The 16,834-nt window shown below is 35.3% G+C and overlaps 1 protein-coding gene and 1 non-coding gene across 16 annotated transcripts in view; one reads left to right on the forward strand and one right to left on the reverse strand.

Annotated features, from left to right (window-relative positions):
• The window catches only part of ZNF568 (zinc finger protein 568), a 23,486-nt gene continuing 6,652 nt past the window's right edge, over positions 1-16,834 (reverse strand). For 12 of the 15 annotated variants that reach the window (XM_061139119.1, XM_061139131.1, XM_061139125.1 and 9 more), the window contains 4 exons: positions 15,878-15,936; positions 6,405-6,531; positions 6,046-6,141; positions 1-2,789 (listed from right to left, as the gene is read on the reverse strand). In XM_061139119.1, the coding sequence (XP_060995102.1) occupies positions 1,207-2,789; positions 6,046-6,141; positions 6,405-6,531; positions 15,878-15,936 (1,865 nt within the window). In that variant the 3' untranslated portion in view covers positions 1-1,206. Of the gene's footprint in view, positions 2,790-6,045; positions 6,142-6,404; positions 6,532-13,773; positions 14,838-15,877; positions 15,937-16,834 lie in introns of those variants that run through there. The other 3 variants (XM_061139120.1, XM_061139133.1, XM_061139134.1) reach the window with 2 other exon arrangements.
• On the forward strand, positions 13,317-13,443 carry LOC133055326 (small nucleolar RNA SNORA25). Its single transcript, XR_009692615.1, has one exon. It is a non-coding gene; the product is annotated as a small nucleolar RNA SNORA25 (small nucleolar RNA).

The raw sequence follows: 16,834 nt of genomic DNA on the forward strand, positions 1-16,834 counted from the left end.
TATCATTAACTTTTAAGATTTATTTTATATGCTATTCATCTCTTTTTAAGGCATAAAAATTACAAGTAAAGCTAAAAGCCCCCTTCAATCAACACCCTGAATCCTAATCTCCTGCCAGAGACAACACTATCAATAACTTGATATGTGTTCTTTTTAATCCATTTAAAATAGTTTTACATACATATTTCAGTAATAAAAACATAGTTCTATTCTTTGTGAATGATTTCACTCCAATTTACATGAGTGTATTTTTACAGTATGTTTCATCTAGATCTTAATTTTTTTCCACTCAACATTATTTTAGGTAACAACCCATGTTACACAATATAGACCAAGTTCATTACTTTTAACTGCTGTATACTATTCTATTATTTTAATATCACATCTTATTTATCTATTATCCCTTCAATATATAGGTTGTTTTCTATTTAGATAATATATATTTCTTATGCATAGTTGTGAATTTCTTTAGGATGTATATCCAGAAGAGAAACTACAGGGTCCTTTTAAAAAATGTTTCCCTGCCTCAAAGTCACAAACAACATCCTGTTATTTCCTTCCAAGAAGTTCAGAGTTTGGTTGTTCACATTTTAGTGTTCAAATCCTCTGGAATTCTGTTTCTTTATATGTTGCAAGGTTGTATGTAATTTTATTTTCCCCAGTATGGAGATTCAAGTACTCCAACTGTTTTTATTGACTAGGCTATTCCTCCTACTGATTCATGATGTCATGCCTAATACACAACAAGTTCACATATATTCACGGGTTTATTTCTAGGCACTCTATTCTGTAAAACTTTTCTACCTACATATTAATGTACTAATATTACACACTATTAAATGACCATAACTTCACTATACACGTAGTATATGGTAGAAGGTATGTCCTCTCTGTTCTTTTTCAGTATTATCTCAGCAATCCATAGACTTTTATTTCATATGAGGTTTAGAATCATTTTATAAAGATCCTAAAAAATTCCTGTTAGATGTTTGGAACTCTAGTAGGTCTATAGATTAAGTTGGGAAGAACTGACATTTTATACCATTGGGTTTTTCCATCTACGTTCTCTCGTTTACGCAAATCTTTTGCCCTTCAATAAAGCTTTACAATTTTTTCATAAGAATCTTGCACATTTTTTTAGATTATGCCAAGATATCTTAAAGCTAAGTAAAGCTTGGGTTGAATTTTTAAAAAAGTCTTATTCATTTAGTACACTCGGCGTTTCTCACCTGTATGACCCCTCTTATGTATAGAAAGGGATGCTCTTTGAGAGAATGCTTTTCCACATTCATTACATTCATAGGGTTTCTCACCAGTGTGAATTCTCATATGTATAATAAGTAATGAGCATTGAGAGAAGGCTTTTCCACATTTATTACATTCATACGGTTTCTCCCCTGTATGACTTCTAACATGAAGAGTAAGGGATGAGATTCGAGAAAAAGCTTTACCGCACTCATTACATTTAAATGGTTTCTCTCCAGTATGAATTTTTTCATGTTCAAGGAGGTTTTGTCTCTGACTGAAAGCTTTTCCACATTGATTACAATGATAGGGTTTCTCTCCAGTATGAATTTTTTCATGTTCCGTGAGATTTGATTTCTGACTAAAGGCTTTCCCACATACTGTACATGCATAGGGTTTTTCACCAGTATGAATTCTCTGGTGTCGGATGAGGTTTGACATCTGAATAAAAGCTTTCCCACATTCATTACATTCATAAGGTTTTTCTCCGGTATGAATTTTCTGATGTGTAATGAGATTTTCTTTCCGGCTGAAGGCTTTTCCACATTCATTACATTCATAGGGTTTCTCAGCTGTATGATTTCTCATGTGTACAGTAAGGGATGAACTTTGAGAGAATGCTTTTCCACATTCACTACATACATAGGGTTTCTCACCTGTATGACTTCTCATATGTATAATAAATACTGAGCATTGAGAGAAGGCTTTTCCACATTTATTACATTTATAGGGTTTCTCCCCTGTGTGACTTCTCATATGTAGATTAACAGATGACATCCGAGAAAAAGCTCTACCACATTCATTACATGCATAAGGTTTCTCACCAGTATGAATTTTCTCATGCTCAATAAGATTTTGCTTCTGGCTGAAGGCTTTTCCACATTCCTTACATTCATAGGGTTTTTCTCCAGTATGAATTCTCTCATGTTCAATGAGATTTGATTTCTGACTGAAAGCTTTCCAACAATCCTTACATGCATAAGGTTTCTCTCCAGTATGAATTCTCTGGTGTCTAATAAGGTTTGACATCTGAATGAAAGCTTTTCCACATTCATTACACTTATATGGTTTTTCCCCAGTATGAATTTTTTGATGTGTAATAAGATTTTCCTTCCTACTGAAAGCTTTTCCACATTCCTTACATTCATAGGGTTTCTCTCCAGCATGAGTTCTCTCATGTCTGATGAGGTCAAATCTATGATTAAAGTCCTGTCCACACTGATTACACTTAAAGGGGGTTATGACATGGGATGAGCAATGGTAAAATGGTTTCCCATACTTATTACATTCATAACTTTTCTTTTTCATAAAGCCTTTCTCATAACTAAATAAGTCTAAACTATGTTCAAAATCCTTATCAAGTGAGTCACATTCATAGAACTTTTGTCTTGAAGTAACAATGTCTGAGTCCAGAGGAAATACTTTTGCAACATTTTTATACTTAAGGACATTTTCCTTAATCAGAGTTTTCTTGGAGATGGATGTGACATTTCTCACAAGGGTTTCCTGTTGCTTCTTGATCTGTTCATCAACTTTCCAAACTTCTAAAATGGAGGACCAAAAATTATTACTTTTGAATATTTCTCCTACTGCTCTATTGATAACATTTCAGAAATTTGCTACAGTGGGGGGACTTCCCTGGCAGTTCAGTGGTTAAGACTCTGTACTTCCACTGCAGGGGGTGCAAGTTCGATCCCTGGTCAGGGAACTAAGATCCTGCATGCCACGCAGCATGAACACATACACACACATGCACACACACACACACACACACACACACACACACACACACACAAATGGAGGATTTAGGTACTTGAAAGGCAGGGAGAAGAGTGGGGCTGAAAAAAAAGAGGATGAATTTCAAGTCTGGAGTTATATACTGATTTGAAGGCAGGAACACATCTACATCATGAAGATACATAAAGGAAAAAGGAGTCCATATGTAATTTAAAACTAGTTTCAATAATGTTCTTGAGGGCTGGAGAAGAGGAATTATGTAAAACACAGTTCATAAGGGAATAAGAAAAAAATAAACAAATGGAGGAGAAATCAGAATCCTATAGAGAAGAGTAAAGAAGACATTTCCAAGAAGGGTGATCCATAGGATCAAATACAGAAGAGAATCTCCTGTTTCAACATGGTGGAATTAAACATCTCTATCTTCTCTCCTCTCTGCAGACATGAAGAATAAACAGAAAATGAAATATGTCTTAAATTATACCAAAAGGCAGCTAAACTCCAATTCCAAAGTATAAGGAAAGTCAGAGGATAGACAGAAATAGGTGGGAAAGAAACCAAGAGACAGTGGCTGTTTTTCTTGTCTCAGATAGAAAGCATGGTGAACAGTTCTCCAAAACAGAAGGCACACTCTGTGGACAGAATGAATGAGTCATTTTTCACAACAATGGAATGTGGATGTGTTAAGACTGCCTGGTGGAACATAATTATCTTGTTCTGGCCCTGTCAAAAGGTAGGAAAGACAGAGCTAAATAGATGCAAATTCTGCAGAGATGCAAATAGCTATTATTCTTGTATAAGCAGGATATTGACATAGGAAGGTAGAAGAGAAACTGAGTGTTAGAGAAATCATGCAACTGACAATCTCTGATTCAGAAGAAGTAAAGGGCAAACCAACTCTTAACACAAAACTCTGTATGACAGAGGAAGTCGATACAAGCAACAGAGGCTTCCTACTAGCTCAGAGTAATTTTCTAGACAATCTCCGATACTTCGTCAGTAAACAGTGGGTCCAGCAGAAAATATCCTTATTCAAAGATGAGTAATGACAGTTATTCAGATCTATATGACACCACAAGAACCAAAAAATATGAATATACAAGCTGAAAGGAAAAACTGATATTGACTGATCAATAAGCCTCATAAAGTTCTAAAGCTTTAAAGAAAAACAAACCTATGGGCATCCAGACAAACAAATCAAGTCATGTATGAAGGAAAACAATCAGGCTTCAGATTTCTCCAAGCAACACTCAAATTCAAGAAGCAGTAGAGGACTATCTAAAGTCTTCAGGAAACTGTCTATAAAAACCTCTAGAGAAGACAGTATGGCCTAAGAATTTTCTACATAGCCAACTATCAACTAAATATAAAGGTTTTTTTAAAAAGATATTTTCTTAATTTCAAAATCTCAGGAACTCTAGTTCCCACTAAATTATAAGCTCCCTGAAGACAGGACTTTTTTTTTTTTTTTATTATTTTATGCCCATGTCCAGAATAGTATTTTATCTATATTGTTACAACTATTAATGTGGTTTGCTTTTCCTTATATCTTCTACTTGGTTATTGAAGTATACATGAAAACAACTGATTTTTACTTGTTAATTTGATACCTGACCATATCACTGAATTCTCTTAAAGTTTGTTGAAGTTGATTCTCTTGTGTTTTAAGGGATATCATCTTATCATCTGTAATTAAAGATGGTTTTATAGGGTCCTTTCCAATTCCGTTAGCACTGCTTTTTTTCTCATCTATTACTTAGGTATAAACTTAGCAAGAGATTTACAAAAGGTATAAAGGAAACCTTGGAAAGCATTTCTGAAGGATACAAAACAGGCAGATCTGAACAAAGACAGAGAACATGTTCTTGGATAGAAAACCTTGACACTATAAAGATGTCAGTTCTCTGAAAGTTCATTTATACCTCTAACACATTCCCAGGAAAAAAATCCAACAGGCTTTTCTCTGGAAATAGATAGTTAAATCTAAAATTCATACAGTGAAGGGGCTTCCTTGGTGGCTCAGTTGGTACAGAATCCACCTGCCAATGCAGAAGATATGGGGTTGGATCCCTGATCTGAGAAAATCCCACATGCTGTTGAGCAACTAAACCCGTGCGTCACAACTATTGAGACTGTGCTCTAGAGTCCAAAAGCCACAGCTACTGAAGCCTGAGTGCCCTAGAGCCCATGCTCGGCAACAAGAGACCTCATTGTGGTCAATGAGAAGCCCGTGTACACCAAAGAAGAGAAGCAAGCCCCTGCTCGCTGAAATTAGAGGAAAACCCACATAACAACAAAGACCCAGCACAGACCAAAAAAAAAAAAAATTCCATAATTCCTTCAATAAACTCTTCCACCTTAAAATAAAAAACAAATAAACAAAAAATAGATTAAAAAATAAAATTCATATGGTGAAATAAATAAGAATAGTCAGCACAACTCTGAAAAAAAAGGGTACTTGGAAAAGAAAGGGACTGAGTGTGAAGGGTAAGAGAGACTCACTTTTTAATATTACCTTTTGGATTGTTAATATTTTTCAACCAAGGGTGCATTTTTTATATTTCAAAAAAATTAAAGGAATGAAAGGTGTGAATAAGCAAGGAGGAGGTAACAAGTTGTAAGTCAGAGACTTTCAAAGCTATATTGTGAGAGCTGTGAAGTACAACAGAAAGTGTGAGTTATTGTTACAAAAGAAATCTGAAGCTTTTCAAAATAGAATGAAGAAAAGAAATGAAAGGAAATTTAACTCAAATAGTGAACACACAAAAAAAGAAAACCTGTGAATACAAAGGAATGAGAAAGCTTAAGGATCATAGAAAGGGACACTAATCCTGAAAGTAAGGCTATAAATGAGCTAGGAAGTTTTAGTAGTTAAAATTTGAAAAAAGGAAGAGAGCTGCAACATAAGAATAGTATGTAGAAGTGTCACCATAATTCAAGGCATTCATATCTTCTGTCATTCTAGAAGACTTAAGCAAATCTTGGAAAATGTGAAATGGTATCAACCTCCTGAACAACTGCTATGTGGCTTTCTCATTCAGACCTGCCTTTTCACTTATTCACCTGAACAGTGCCTCCCAAGCAGTTCTTCTTCTACCACCCATGGCTCCTCTTCCTGCTCCAACTTGAAGATCACATCTGGTTTGGTGACTTGACAACCTATTTTGAGAGACAGCAAAGGATTTGAATGTTAATGCTGGAGACAACCATCCAGATCTTGGGTTGAGTCCTGGGGACTTGAGGGCCTATGAAAGATGATGGGGGAACTTTCACAGTGACACAAAATAATTAGCATTTACTCTAAAGACTAGCACATACAATCATATGAAGAAAGGAAATGCTAGTTAAAGACATACGGCAAGTTGAAATCTTCACATATTTCAAAGACAGAATTCTGTGTAAGACTGCAAAGCTACCCTTACCCACTGTGACTAGGTTGCTGTAGTTCTCCAGCATCACATCACGGTACAAGTTCCTCTGAGCAGGTTTCATTTGCTGCCATTCCTCCTGGGTGAGGTCCACGGCCACATCCTTAAATGTCACTGTTTCCTGTTAAAACACAATTTGAAGTCATCAAAGCTAAACACTGTGGTCAAAACATGCAAGAACTCATTTAGTAGTATCCAGGGATCAGATACCATTTATCAAGTTTTCTAATTTCTAAATACTTAATTTTGTATTTATACTGTGGGGGAAAATATACCATAATAGAAATACCCTGTAGGAGTGTGTTATACTGAATCAGCAAACTTATTAATTCATCATTTATTTTGCAGGGAGCTGAAAACAGTTGTCACCGATTTGCACTGGGCTGTGACAGAGGTGACACAGATATGATTCACAGGCTCAGAAACTGTCCAAGCAGTTGTGTGATCTAATAAGAAAGAGGACATGGGAATAGTAGGGAAGTAATAAAGACAGAAGGTAAATGGGTAAATAAATGGTGGTACACCCAGATAAAGGAATATTACTCAGTGCTAAAAAGAAATGTGCTATCAAGCCATGAAAAGACATGGAGGAATATTAAATGCATGTAACTAAGTGAAAGAAGCTGACCTGAAAAGGCTATCTACAGTATGATTCCACTATGTGACACTGTGGAAAAGGCAAAACTATAGAAATAGTAAAAAGATTAGTGGATACCAGGGGTTGGAGAAGAGGAAAGAAATGAGTAGACAGAGCACAGAGGATTTTTAGGTCAGTGAAAATATTCTGTATGATACTGTAATGATGGATACATGCATATGTGTGTGTATACGTTAGTTGCTCAGTCATTTCCGACCCTTGGTGACCCATAAACTGTAGCACACCAGGCTCCTCTGTCAAGGGAATTTTCCAGACAAGAATCCTGGAGTGGGTTGCCATTCCCCTCTCCAGGAGATATTCCGGACCAAGGGATCAAACCCTGGTCTCCTGCACTGCAGGCAGATATATATATATACACACACACCATTCTTTACCAACCGAGCTACCAGGGAAGCCCCCATATATATACACACACACACATATATACAGGTACCTACATTTGTCCAAATCCATAGATTGTACAACACCAAGAGTGAGTCTGAATGTAAACTATTGGACATTGGGTGATCATGATATGTCAATATAGGACCATCAATTGTAACAACTGTACCACTCTGATGGGGGATGTTGATAATGGGGGAGGCTATGCACATGTGGAGGCAAGGGGTATATGGAGAACCTCTGTACCTTCCTCTCAACTTTGCTGTGAACTTGAAACTGCTTTTTAAAAGCAAACTATACATATATATATATATATATATATATATATATATATATATATATATAGTTACAAACCATTACTAAGTGGGATTTATCCCAGGAATGCAATACTGATTTAACATCTGAAAATAAACTAATGTAATACACAATATGGACAGAACAAAGAACAAATTCATATGACCATCTCAACAGCTGCAGAAAAAGCACTTGACAAAACCCAATACTTTTTCATGAGAAAAATGCTTACATCTGTTAAGAACAAGACAACAGGCCCAAAATGGAGTCACTTATGCTAAGCCTCATGTCACCAAACTGAGACTTAATTAGTTTCAGCCTCTCCTAGAACTGGACTATTAAACTAGTCACGCAGAAATCACCTGATGATCACTAGTGAAGTAATCTGTCTGATAGATCCTATCATCCCCTAAAGGAAAGTTATCGGGCCAGAACCAATCTGCTTTTTGCTACTGTAACTTCCTTGCCCCGCTCCCTCTGTATGTAAAATTAACTTGGTATAGCTCCTCAAAGTTCCTGTATATCTGCTAGATTGGAAGTTTTCTGATTCATGAATCATGGAATAAAGCCAGTAAGATCTTCAAAATGTACTCAAGTTGAATTTTGTATTTTAACACACCCTTTGACTTGGTCCTTGTACTCCAGTGATCGGGCAAGTGAAGAGCTTGCCCCAGGAAGCTGCTGCCCATTCACCTGAATGAACACAACCTGGAGGAGCTGGGAGCCCATCCCACAGCCTGTGTCAAGACCAGGTGATCTGCAGCCCAAAGCAGAGCCCAAAGTCCACAAAGTCAACCTGCATAAGAATAAAGACCTGCTGTTCTACTCAGAAAAGCAGCAGAAAAGCTGAAAAGAAACCTGATTTAATACATACTTGATTGAAAATTTCTCAAAGAACTAAGCTCTCAAAATGAAACTGGATTTAGATATTTTTACTGGTCAACAGGCTGTAGAATCTGACATCATGAGTTCAAATCCTGGCCTTAAAATTTATTAATTGTCTGGGAATTCCCTGAAAGTCCAGTGGTTAGGACTTGGTCCTTTCACTGCCTTGGCCCAGGTTCAATCCCTGATCAGGGAACTAAGATTCCCGTAAGACTCTCGGCATAGCCAAAATTATTTTTCTTTTTTCTTTTTTTAACTAATTGTGTAAACTCAACAAATAGCCAAATTTGAACCTCATCTGTAAAGTGGCATTTTCCTCAAAGGGTTGTTATGAGGACTAAACGAAACCAAAAAAATGTGAAAAACTCAGAACCGAGCCTGGCACCCAGTAACCATTTAATAAATGTTCCAGGAATAAATAACCCTTATTGGGCTTCCTTGGTGGCTCAGACAGTAAAGAATGCACCTGTAATGCAGGAGATCCGGGTTCCATCCCTGGGCCAGGAAGATCCCCTGGAGAAGGAATGGCTACCCACTTCAGTATTCTTGCCTAGAGAATTCCAAGGATAGAGGAGCCTGGCAGGCTATGGTCCATAAGGTCGCAAAGAGTCGGACATGACTGAGTGACTAACACTTTCACTTTTCATGGAATATGAACCATTAAAAATATAGGGAACAACAATAACAACTGTATTTTCCACTACCTCTAGTAAATTACCATTAGAACATCTTTCCCACTAACTAGTGTATGAGGATAAATTTCATATCAAAAAAGACCTGACAGAAACTGTAAAACAACAAAAGTAAATATGGGTTAATTTCTAACTCTATACAATGATGAATCAGTGTTTTATAACAAAGTCTATTTTCCTAAAATATTGATGCTCTTTACATGTATATATGCCAAGAATTCCATATTTGGAGCAAGGAACAAAGGGGACTGTCAAAAAACATAAATTTAGTTTGTGTCATTAAATTTTTGTTCCTTTTCCTATCAGACACAACCAAGAAAAAGATGAGAATCACCCTAGCCCTAACAGGAGATCTTAACACTTCCGAGAGGTCCTGCTGGTAATCACAGCAGTCTCCTTCTTCATTTTTAAGATAGTTAAGATGATAAATCTTTTTAAAAAATAAAGTTTACAGTGAAGGCATAAAGGTAATTACATGTCAATTCTATGGTGTATATGCTGACTGGCAACTTTTTGTAAAAGGATATTTTTTCCTTAAAGTTATACAAATATTAAATAAATGTTATTCTTTCTAAAACTTGGAGCATAACACACAGTATTTTTTCTTTTTTTTTTCTTGGATATTATATACATTTTTATTTTCCAAATGTCTTCTACACTCAGCTTGAACAAAACTATCTTATTCTAAAACGCGTATTTAGAATATCTGAGATTTCAATAAATCTGAAGATTAAAGAGAATTCATATTGATTTAACAATGATGATTTTATTTTTAAAAAGTATATATTAAAAATTTACCCAAATCCTCTTCTAGGTCTCAGCAATGTTTTAAAGGTTTCTTTCTCCCATATACATCTTTTTTTCCTTTAGGATTTTATTTCTACTCTTAACATCTTTCTTCCATTTTATTTTATTCATTTTTAAAATTTATATATTTTTTGGCTGCATCACAGAGTTTTCAGGACCTTAGTTCTCCAACCAGGGACTGAATTCTGACCATGGCAGTGAAAGTGCTGAGTCTTAACCATTGTACTGCCAGGGAATTCCCAGCTTCCATTTTATTTCTGAACTGGTTGTGGTTTGTATTAATATATAGAAATGCTATTAATTTTTGCATATTAATTTTCTGTCCATACTGTTTTGAATTCTCTTATTTCATCTTCAGGTGCACACATACATAAATGTATCATCTAGACATAATAATTCTGTATGCACCTTCCCAACTTTTATCTTTTTTCTCTTTTCTATATGGTATATAGTGGTGGTGGTGGTTTAGTTGCTGTCATGTCCAACTCTTGCAACCCCACAGACTGTAGCCTGCCAGGACCCTCTGTCCATGGGATTCTCTAGGTGAGAATACTGGAGGAGGTGGCCATTTCCTTCTCCAGAGGATTGTCCCAACCCAGGAATCAAACCCCAGATCTACATTGCAGGGAGATTCTTTACCAACTGAACTATGAGGGAAGCCCTATATGTATACAGAATTTTAGTAAATAAATGTGGTAGCATGAGCAATCTGCACATTCCTGACTTTAGTAGGAATATGTCTCATTTTCCACAGTATATATGATTCTGGCTTTTAGCTTATTATGTATGTAGAATAATTTTTTAAAGTATCATGTTAAGGAGGTATCCTTTTACTTCTATTTTATAAATATATCCTCCTGTAAAATAAATAAATAATTTAAATTAAAAAAAAAATCCTCCTAAAAGTCTCACATTCTGATTTAAGAAAAATTAGCAGTTCTATGAAGCTGATTATATTTTCTCTTGAATCTGATAAATTATATTAGTGGATTTTCTTAAAATGAAACATCTTTGTGATAGAAAAAATGTTTCAATTGTTCTCTGATTACAAATAGTCCCTAATGTACAGTAGTTTGACTTACAAATTTTCAACTTTACAATGGAGAGAAAGTGAAGAAAATGCAGATACCTCAAATTTTTAATCTTTTCTCATGTTAGCTATATGTAGTAGAATATTCTCAGGTGATGCTGGGCAGCGGCAGCAAGCCATAGCTCCCAGTCAGCCGGGTGATCACAAAAGCAAACAACCAATAAACTCTTACAACTATTCTGTACCCACTCAGCCATTCTGTTTTTCATTTTCACTACAGTATTCAATAAATCACATGTGATATTCAACACTTTACTATAAAATAGGCTTTGTGTTAGATGATTTTCCACAACTATAAGCCAATGTAAGTGTTCTGAGCATACTTAAGGTAGGCTAAATTAAGCTACGATGTTTGGTAGGTTAGATGTGCAGGCTAAGTCCCTTCAGTCATGTCTGAGTCTTTGCCACCCTATGGATTGTAGCCCACCGGCTCCTCTGTCCATGGGATTCTCCAGGCAAGAATACTGGAGTGGAATTTGGAACTATAGCCGAATTCCTCCCTGGAGGAGGGAATCTGGCTATAGTTTGCTTCAAGATATTGCTCATTTTTTCCACAAAGGGTTGGGGTCTCCATGATGCTTGAAGGGAATATTTTATCCCCAAGGTTTCAGGTACTTGTTGAGTAATTTTAGAGGTAAAGGCAGGTCCAGTATCACTTTGTATAGATTGAGATAATCCGAAATGTGGGATTATCTCCTAAAGCAAGTTTTTTGTTACCTCCGAGACCTGTTCTGTGTGGGAAAAGTTTCTATTCATCCAGTGAATGTGTCTACCATTACTAATAAATATTTGTATCTTCTGGACTTGGGCATCTTATTAAAATTAATTTGCCAATCCTCCTCCACGTTGCTTCCTCGGTGTTGAATGGGTCTAACTAGTGGAGGAGGGGGTGACGCTGTTCTAGAATTATTTTGTAAACATGTGTCACATGATTTGGTACCCTGAACCACCACCATTTTTATTTCTTTGCTTACACACAAACTTTGCAATAAATTCCAAAGGGCTTTCCAAAAAGCCTTGCATCCATAGTGGGTGGTTTCACATAAAGTCTTGATTACTTTCCATTGCTGAACTTGTGGAAATATAAGGTTAGATGTGTTAAATATTATTAAATATATTTTCTTTTTAAATTTTTATTTCATTTTATTTATTAAATATATTTTCAATTTATAATATTTTCAAATTATGATGGGTTTAACAGATGTAAGTCAGCAAGGTCTGTAGTCTATAATTCTTTGCAATTCCAACTAAAATCCCAACGGGTTTTTTTCCTTAAATAGGAAATAAACTGATTTTAAAATTCAAAGAGAAGCACACAGGTCCCAAAGTAGCTGAGAAATTTCTTAAAAACTAGAACACTGTGCAGATCCCTGTCAATCAAACAGGGTTATTATAAAGTTAAAGTAATTAAAACAATGTAAACACATATACACACACAGAGTACAGTACTGGTATAGATGTAGACAAATAGACTAAAGACAGAATAAAAAGCCTAGAAATGGGCTTCCCTGGTGGCTCAGTGGTAAAGAATCCACCTGCCAACAGAGGGGAGATGTGTTTGATCCCTGGTCCAGGGAAGATCCTACATGCTAGGGAGCAACTAAGTCTATGCACTGAGCCCACATGCAACAATAACTGAAGCCTGCATGCTCCAGAGCCTGAGCTCAGCAACAAGAGAAGCCACTGCAATGAGAAGCCCTAGCACCGCAACGAAGAGTAGCCCCCGCTTTCTATACAACTAAGAAGCCTGAGCGCAGCAATGAAGGACCAGCGCAGCCATAAATAAATAAATAAACCTTTAAAAAATAAATAGCCTAGAAATGATTAAGCACGTATATGATAAAAGTGGCATCACGAAGTACTTAACAAACAGTATTGGAACAACTGGTCCCCTACATGCAAAAATAATTTTACTAATATAATTAGCAGCCAATTTCTACCTTGGATCAATTACAAAATTAAATTCCAGGTGGATCAAAGACTAAATATAAAAAACAAAGGTTTGAAAAGAAACTATCTCTACACTGTAATATTAAGAAAGATATCTTAGAAAAGACAACATTGGCAACTCATGAAAGAAGATTTCATTAATGTGGCACAGGTCATTTCAAACAGGGCTTATAAGACCAAAACCGGGAGCTCTTAATGCTGTGACCAAAGATTGAAGTTCTCCATAGAATGTAACAGTCACTCAACAGTGCTATGTTTTCCTAAGGAGATAATAAGATTTAACCACTCATATACAGGACTGGTGATATAGGGAAGTAAAAATAAATGTCCCCCAAGTTTAACAACAGTAAAAATTAATGTTGCATATTAATTTTGATTGAATTCTTATTGTATGTCATACTTGTCATAGGGTAGATATAACTATTCAAATTTAAAGTTTATATACAACAAAAGATACATGATAATATGTAACTGATAAATTAGAAGATACCCACATAAATCCTAATGCTGAAGCAGGCATTCTTAAAATTCCTTAATTTCAAGTAGAAAAAGGACTAACAACATATAATGGACAAATAATATGAACAGTCAATTGGTAAAATTTACATTTCTTTCACTCAGGAGTAGATTTCCATTTGTACAGTATTATAAGAGTGTGGTCCTAGAGTCAGGCTGAGTGGGTTTGAATCCCGTCTTTATTATACACTTGATGCATGAAGTTATAAAAGTTTCTTAATCTCTGTGCTTCATTTCCTTTTTCTGTAAAAATTAAAATAATATCGACTTCACAAGCTTCTGGTAATGATAACAGGAAATAAGCTATGTAAAGTTTATAAAACAAAATAACTAGTACATAATAGGTACTCAATAAAGCTACTATACTTATTGCTGTAGAAGATTTTTTTACCTGCTAAGTAGTCTATTCAAATATAAATAAAAGCTGCCATGGAATATAACTTTAACCATATTCTAGAATAAATTTAGGTCTGCATGCCCAGAAATATAGGCTGTCCATTTCTATTTGATAATCCAGACCAAAACGTCTGACTCTGGTATCTGAGAGGAACTACATAAATTTTTTATTATTTATTTATTTTACATGAATTTTTTAAAAGTTTAGAGTATACTATATGTAGATCACAATTCATTACCTCCAGGTTTTTACTTTCTAAAGAAAATTCACAATGAACTATTTGGAATCCTCTAAAGGATAATGATTACCCATGAATTCAAAATACATCTAAAAAAAATGTATCTACAAATCTGACAGTGTTTCTTTGTGACATTTTTACGATATTTTAAAATATTTACTGGTCACTTGCAGTTTTTCCAACTGCTTGCTCATGTTCTTCACCCAATTATCTATATTCTTAATTACTGATTTTTAAAAATTATTAGTTGTTTTTTTTTTTTTAATTTTTGGCCACATGCTGAGGCATACGGGACCTCAGTGCCCCAACCAGGGATTGAACCTACACCTGCCACAGTGAAAGGTGGAGTCTTAACTATTGGACCACCTGGAAAGTTCCAATATACTTCTGTATTATAAAAACTGTTTACACTTCTGCCTTATTACAGTGTTTATGGCAGGTTGATTGAAGAGAAGGATTAATTTTGTGAACACAAATAAGGCATCTTCTCTTTTATCAGTTTTATATGCTAAACTAAAAAAGTAGGCCAATGAATAAAACAAAGTTATATAGCTAATAATTATTAATAATATTTATCATTTATGGAGCACTTGTGTGCATTTAGCCCTCCCAGTATTCCTGTGGTATAGGTACTATTATTATCTCCATTTACAGATGACACAACTAAGGCCAAAGAGATTAAGAAACTTGCCCATAATCATGCACTTAGTAAGTCATTCAGCCAAGATTTGAACCCAAGTCTGTCTAGGCCCAGAAAAATCACTCTGCCAAAAGAAGAAATAACTGGATGAGCCACATGATCATACAGTCAATAGAAGTATGTCTGTGTGTTTCAAGATGGAAAAGATATGAGCTAAGAAAAAAAGAGCCAGTGAAGTGGAAAATATTTAAAATATAAGAGCGTGAGGGATTCCAAAGAGTTGGAAACAAAAAGAATCAATAGCAGAGGAAAATGAGTCATTTTGTAAAAATATGAAGAATACTGTTATATTTTGAGGCCATAAAAAAAAATGAAGAAAAAAAAAAAAGAGCAGCTATGGATATCAGAACTACAAAAAATTTTGTCATAGAATATTAGTATATATTTTAGCTCAACTTTAAAAATCTCAACTAAAGAAAATATTAGATCATTTTAAAGAAGTAGTCAAATTACTCTTCCATATACTTCTAATTTTTAATCTATGAACAAGAAGGACTTTTAATAAACTGAGCTTAAAATCATTAGAATTATGGAATTGTTTTGGATTTCTTTTTGATCTGGGTGTCAATGAAAAGTTTTTTTCCTCAAAAACAGTGTAAACTATCAGATGAACTTTATGTTTCAGTTTGCTTTTGCTTCTCCAGATAATATTCAAATTTGAACTCAAGTTTTATAACCCTGTATGGACCTGTTTATGCATAGCCATATCTCACATCTCCCCTGGTTCTGATCTTCTAGCTGTGTTTTTCCTCACCATGATTTTTGACTCATTTTTTTCCAACTTACTGGTAGGTTAAGGTAACTCATTGCAACTGCGTTGTAAAATAATACAGGAAACAAATACATGCTTAAAACATACAAGAGAACTGGCCATATCCTCTTCTTCCTGGAAAAGGGCAGAGTCTGGAGAATGCCAAGCTGAGGAAAAAGAAATAAAAACCTATTTACTTTAAAGCTCCAGATAAAGGACTACAGAAATCTTCAACACCAGCTACAAGATTACCTGTAATGACCCTCAGATCTTTAAGAAATATTAACCACCACCAGGCTACAGACACACTGAAATGTACACAGATGGCTTATAATTTAATCCTATAGAATTCTACGGGAATTTCTAGAGGGCTAAGTCTAGGGTGCCCAATGAATCTATTTCCATAGGATCCTGATATAAGGATTCTATTCCTAATAGGAGACATATTAAGTACATAATAATAAATACTACAGAGATTTAAGGATTAAATTATTTATGAAGTACTATAAAGAATCTGGAAAGACTTTAATCATAGACAGGTTATAGGCACTGAGGAATATTCATATGATGAAATGAAATACAGTTAGAATTCTAAAGACATTTTAAAATAACTTAATTGACATTTTTTACCCTAAAAAATTCAGGTCCTTCAGGTTAGAAATCAAAGACTGAACACTTGTATTTATCTCTGTTCTCTCTGAAACACAAGCAAAATGAAAGAAACAAAAGAAGAAAATCCCACAAGGACAAAGAATATAGAAGACTTTGACAGATAAGATATGTCAACACTTCTTTTTCCGGTAAGCAGCCTCAGGTGACCTCTAAAAATGGTGGGCTATTCACTCGACCCAGAAAACCCCACAAAATCATGCAAATCAAGAGGTTCAAATCTTTGTGTTCACTTAAAGAACACTCGTGAAACTGCCCAGGCCATAAAGGATATGCATATCAGAAAAGCCACCAAGTATCCGAAGGGTGTCACTTTAAAGAAGCAATGTGTGCCATTCCGTCGTTACAAAGGTGGAATTGGTAGGTGTGCACAGGCCAAACAGTGGGGCTGGACGC

This window comes from Dama dama, chromosome 4 (genome assembly GCF_033118175.1).
Source record: "Dama dama isolate Ldn47 chromosome 4, ASM3311817v1, whole genome shotgun sequence".
Classification (NCBI taxonomy): domain Eukaryota; kingdom Metazoa; phylum Chordata; class Mammalia; order Artiodactyla; family Cervidae; genus Dama; species Dama dama.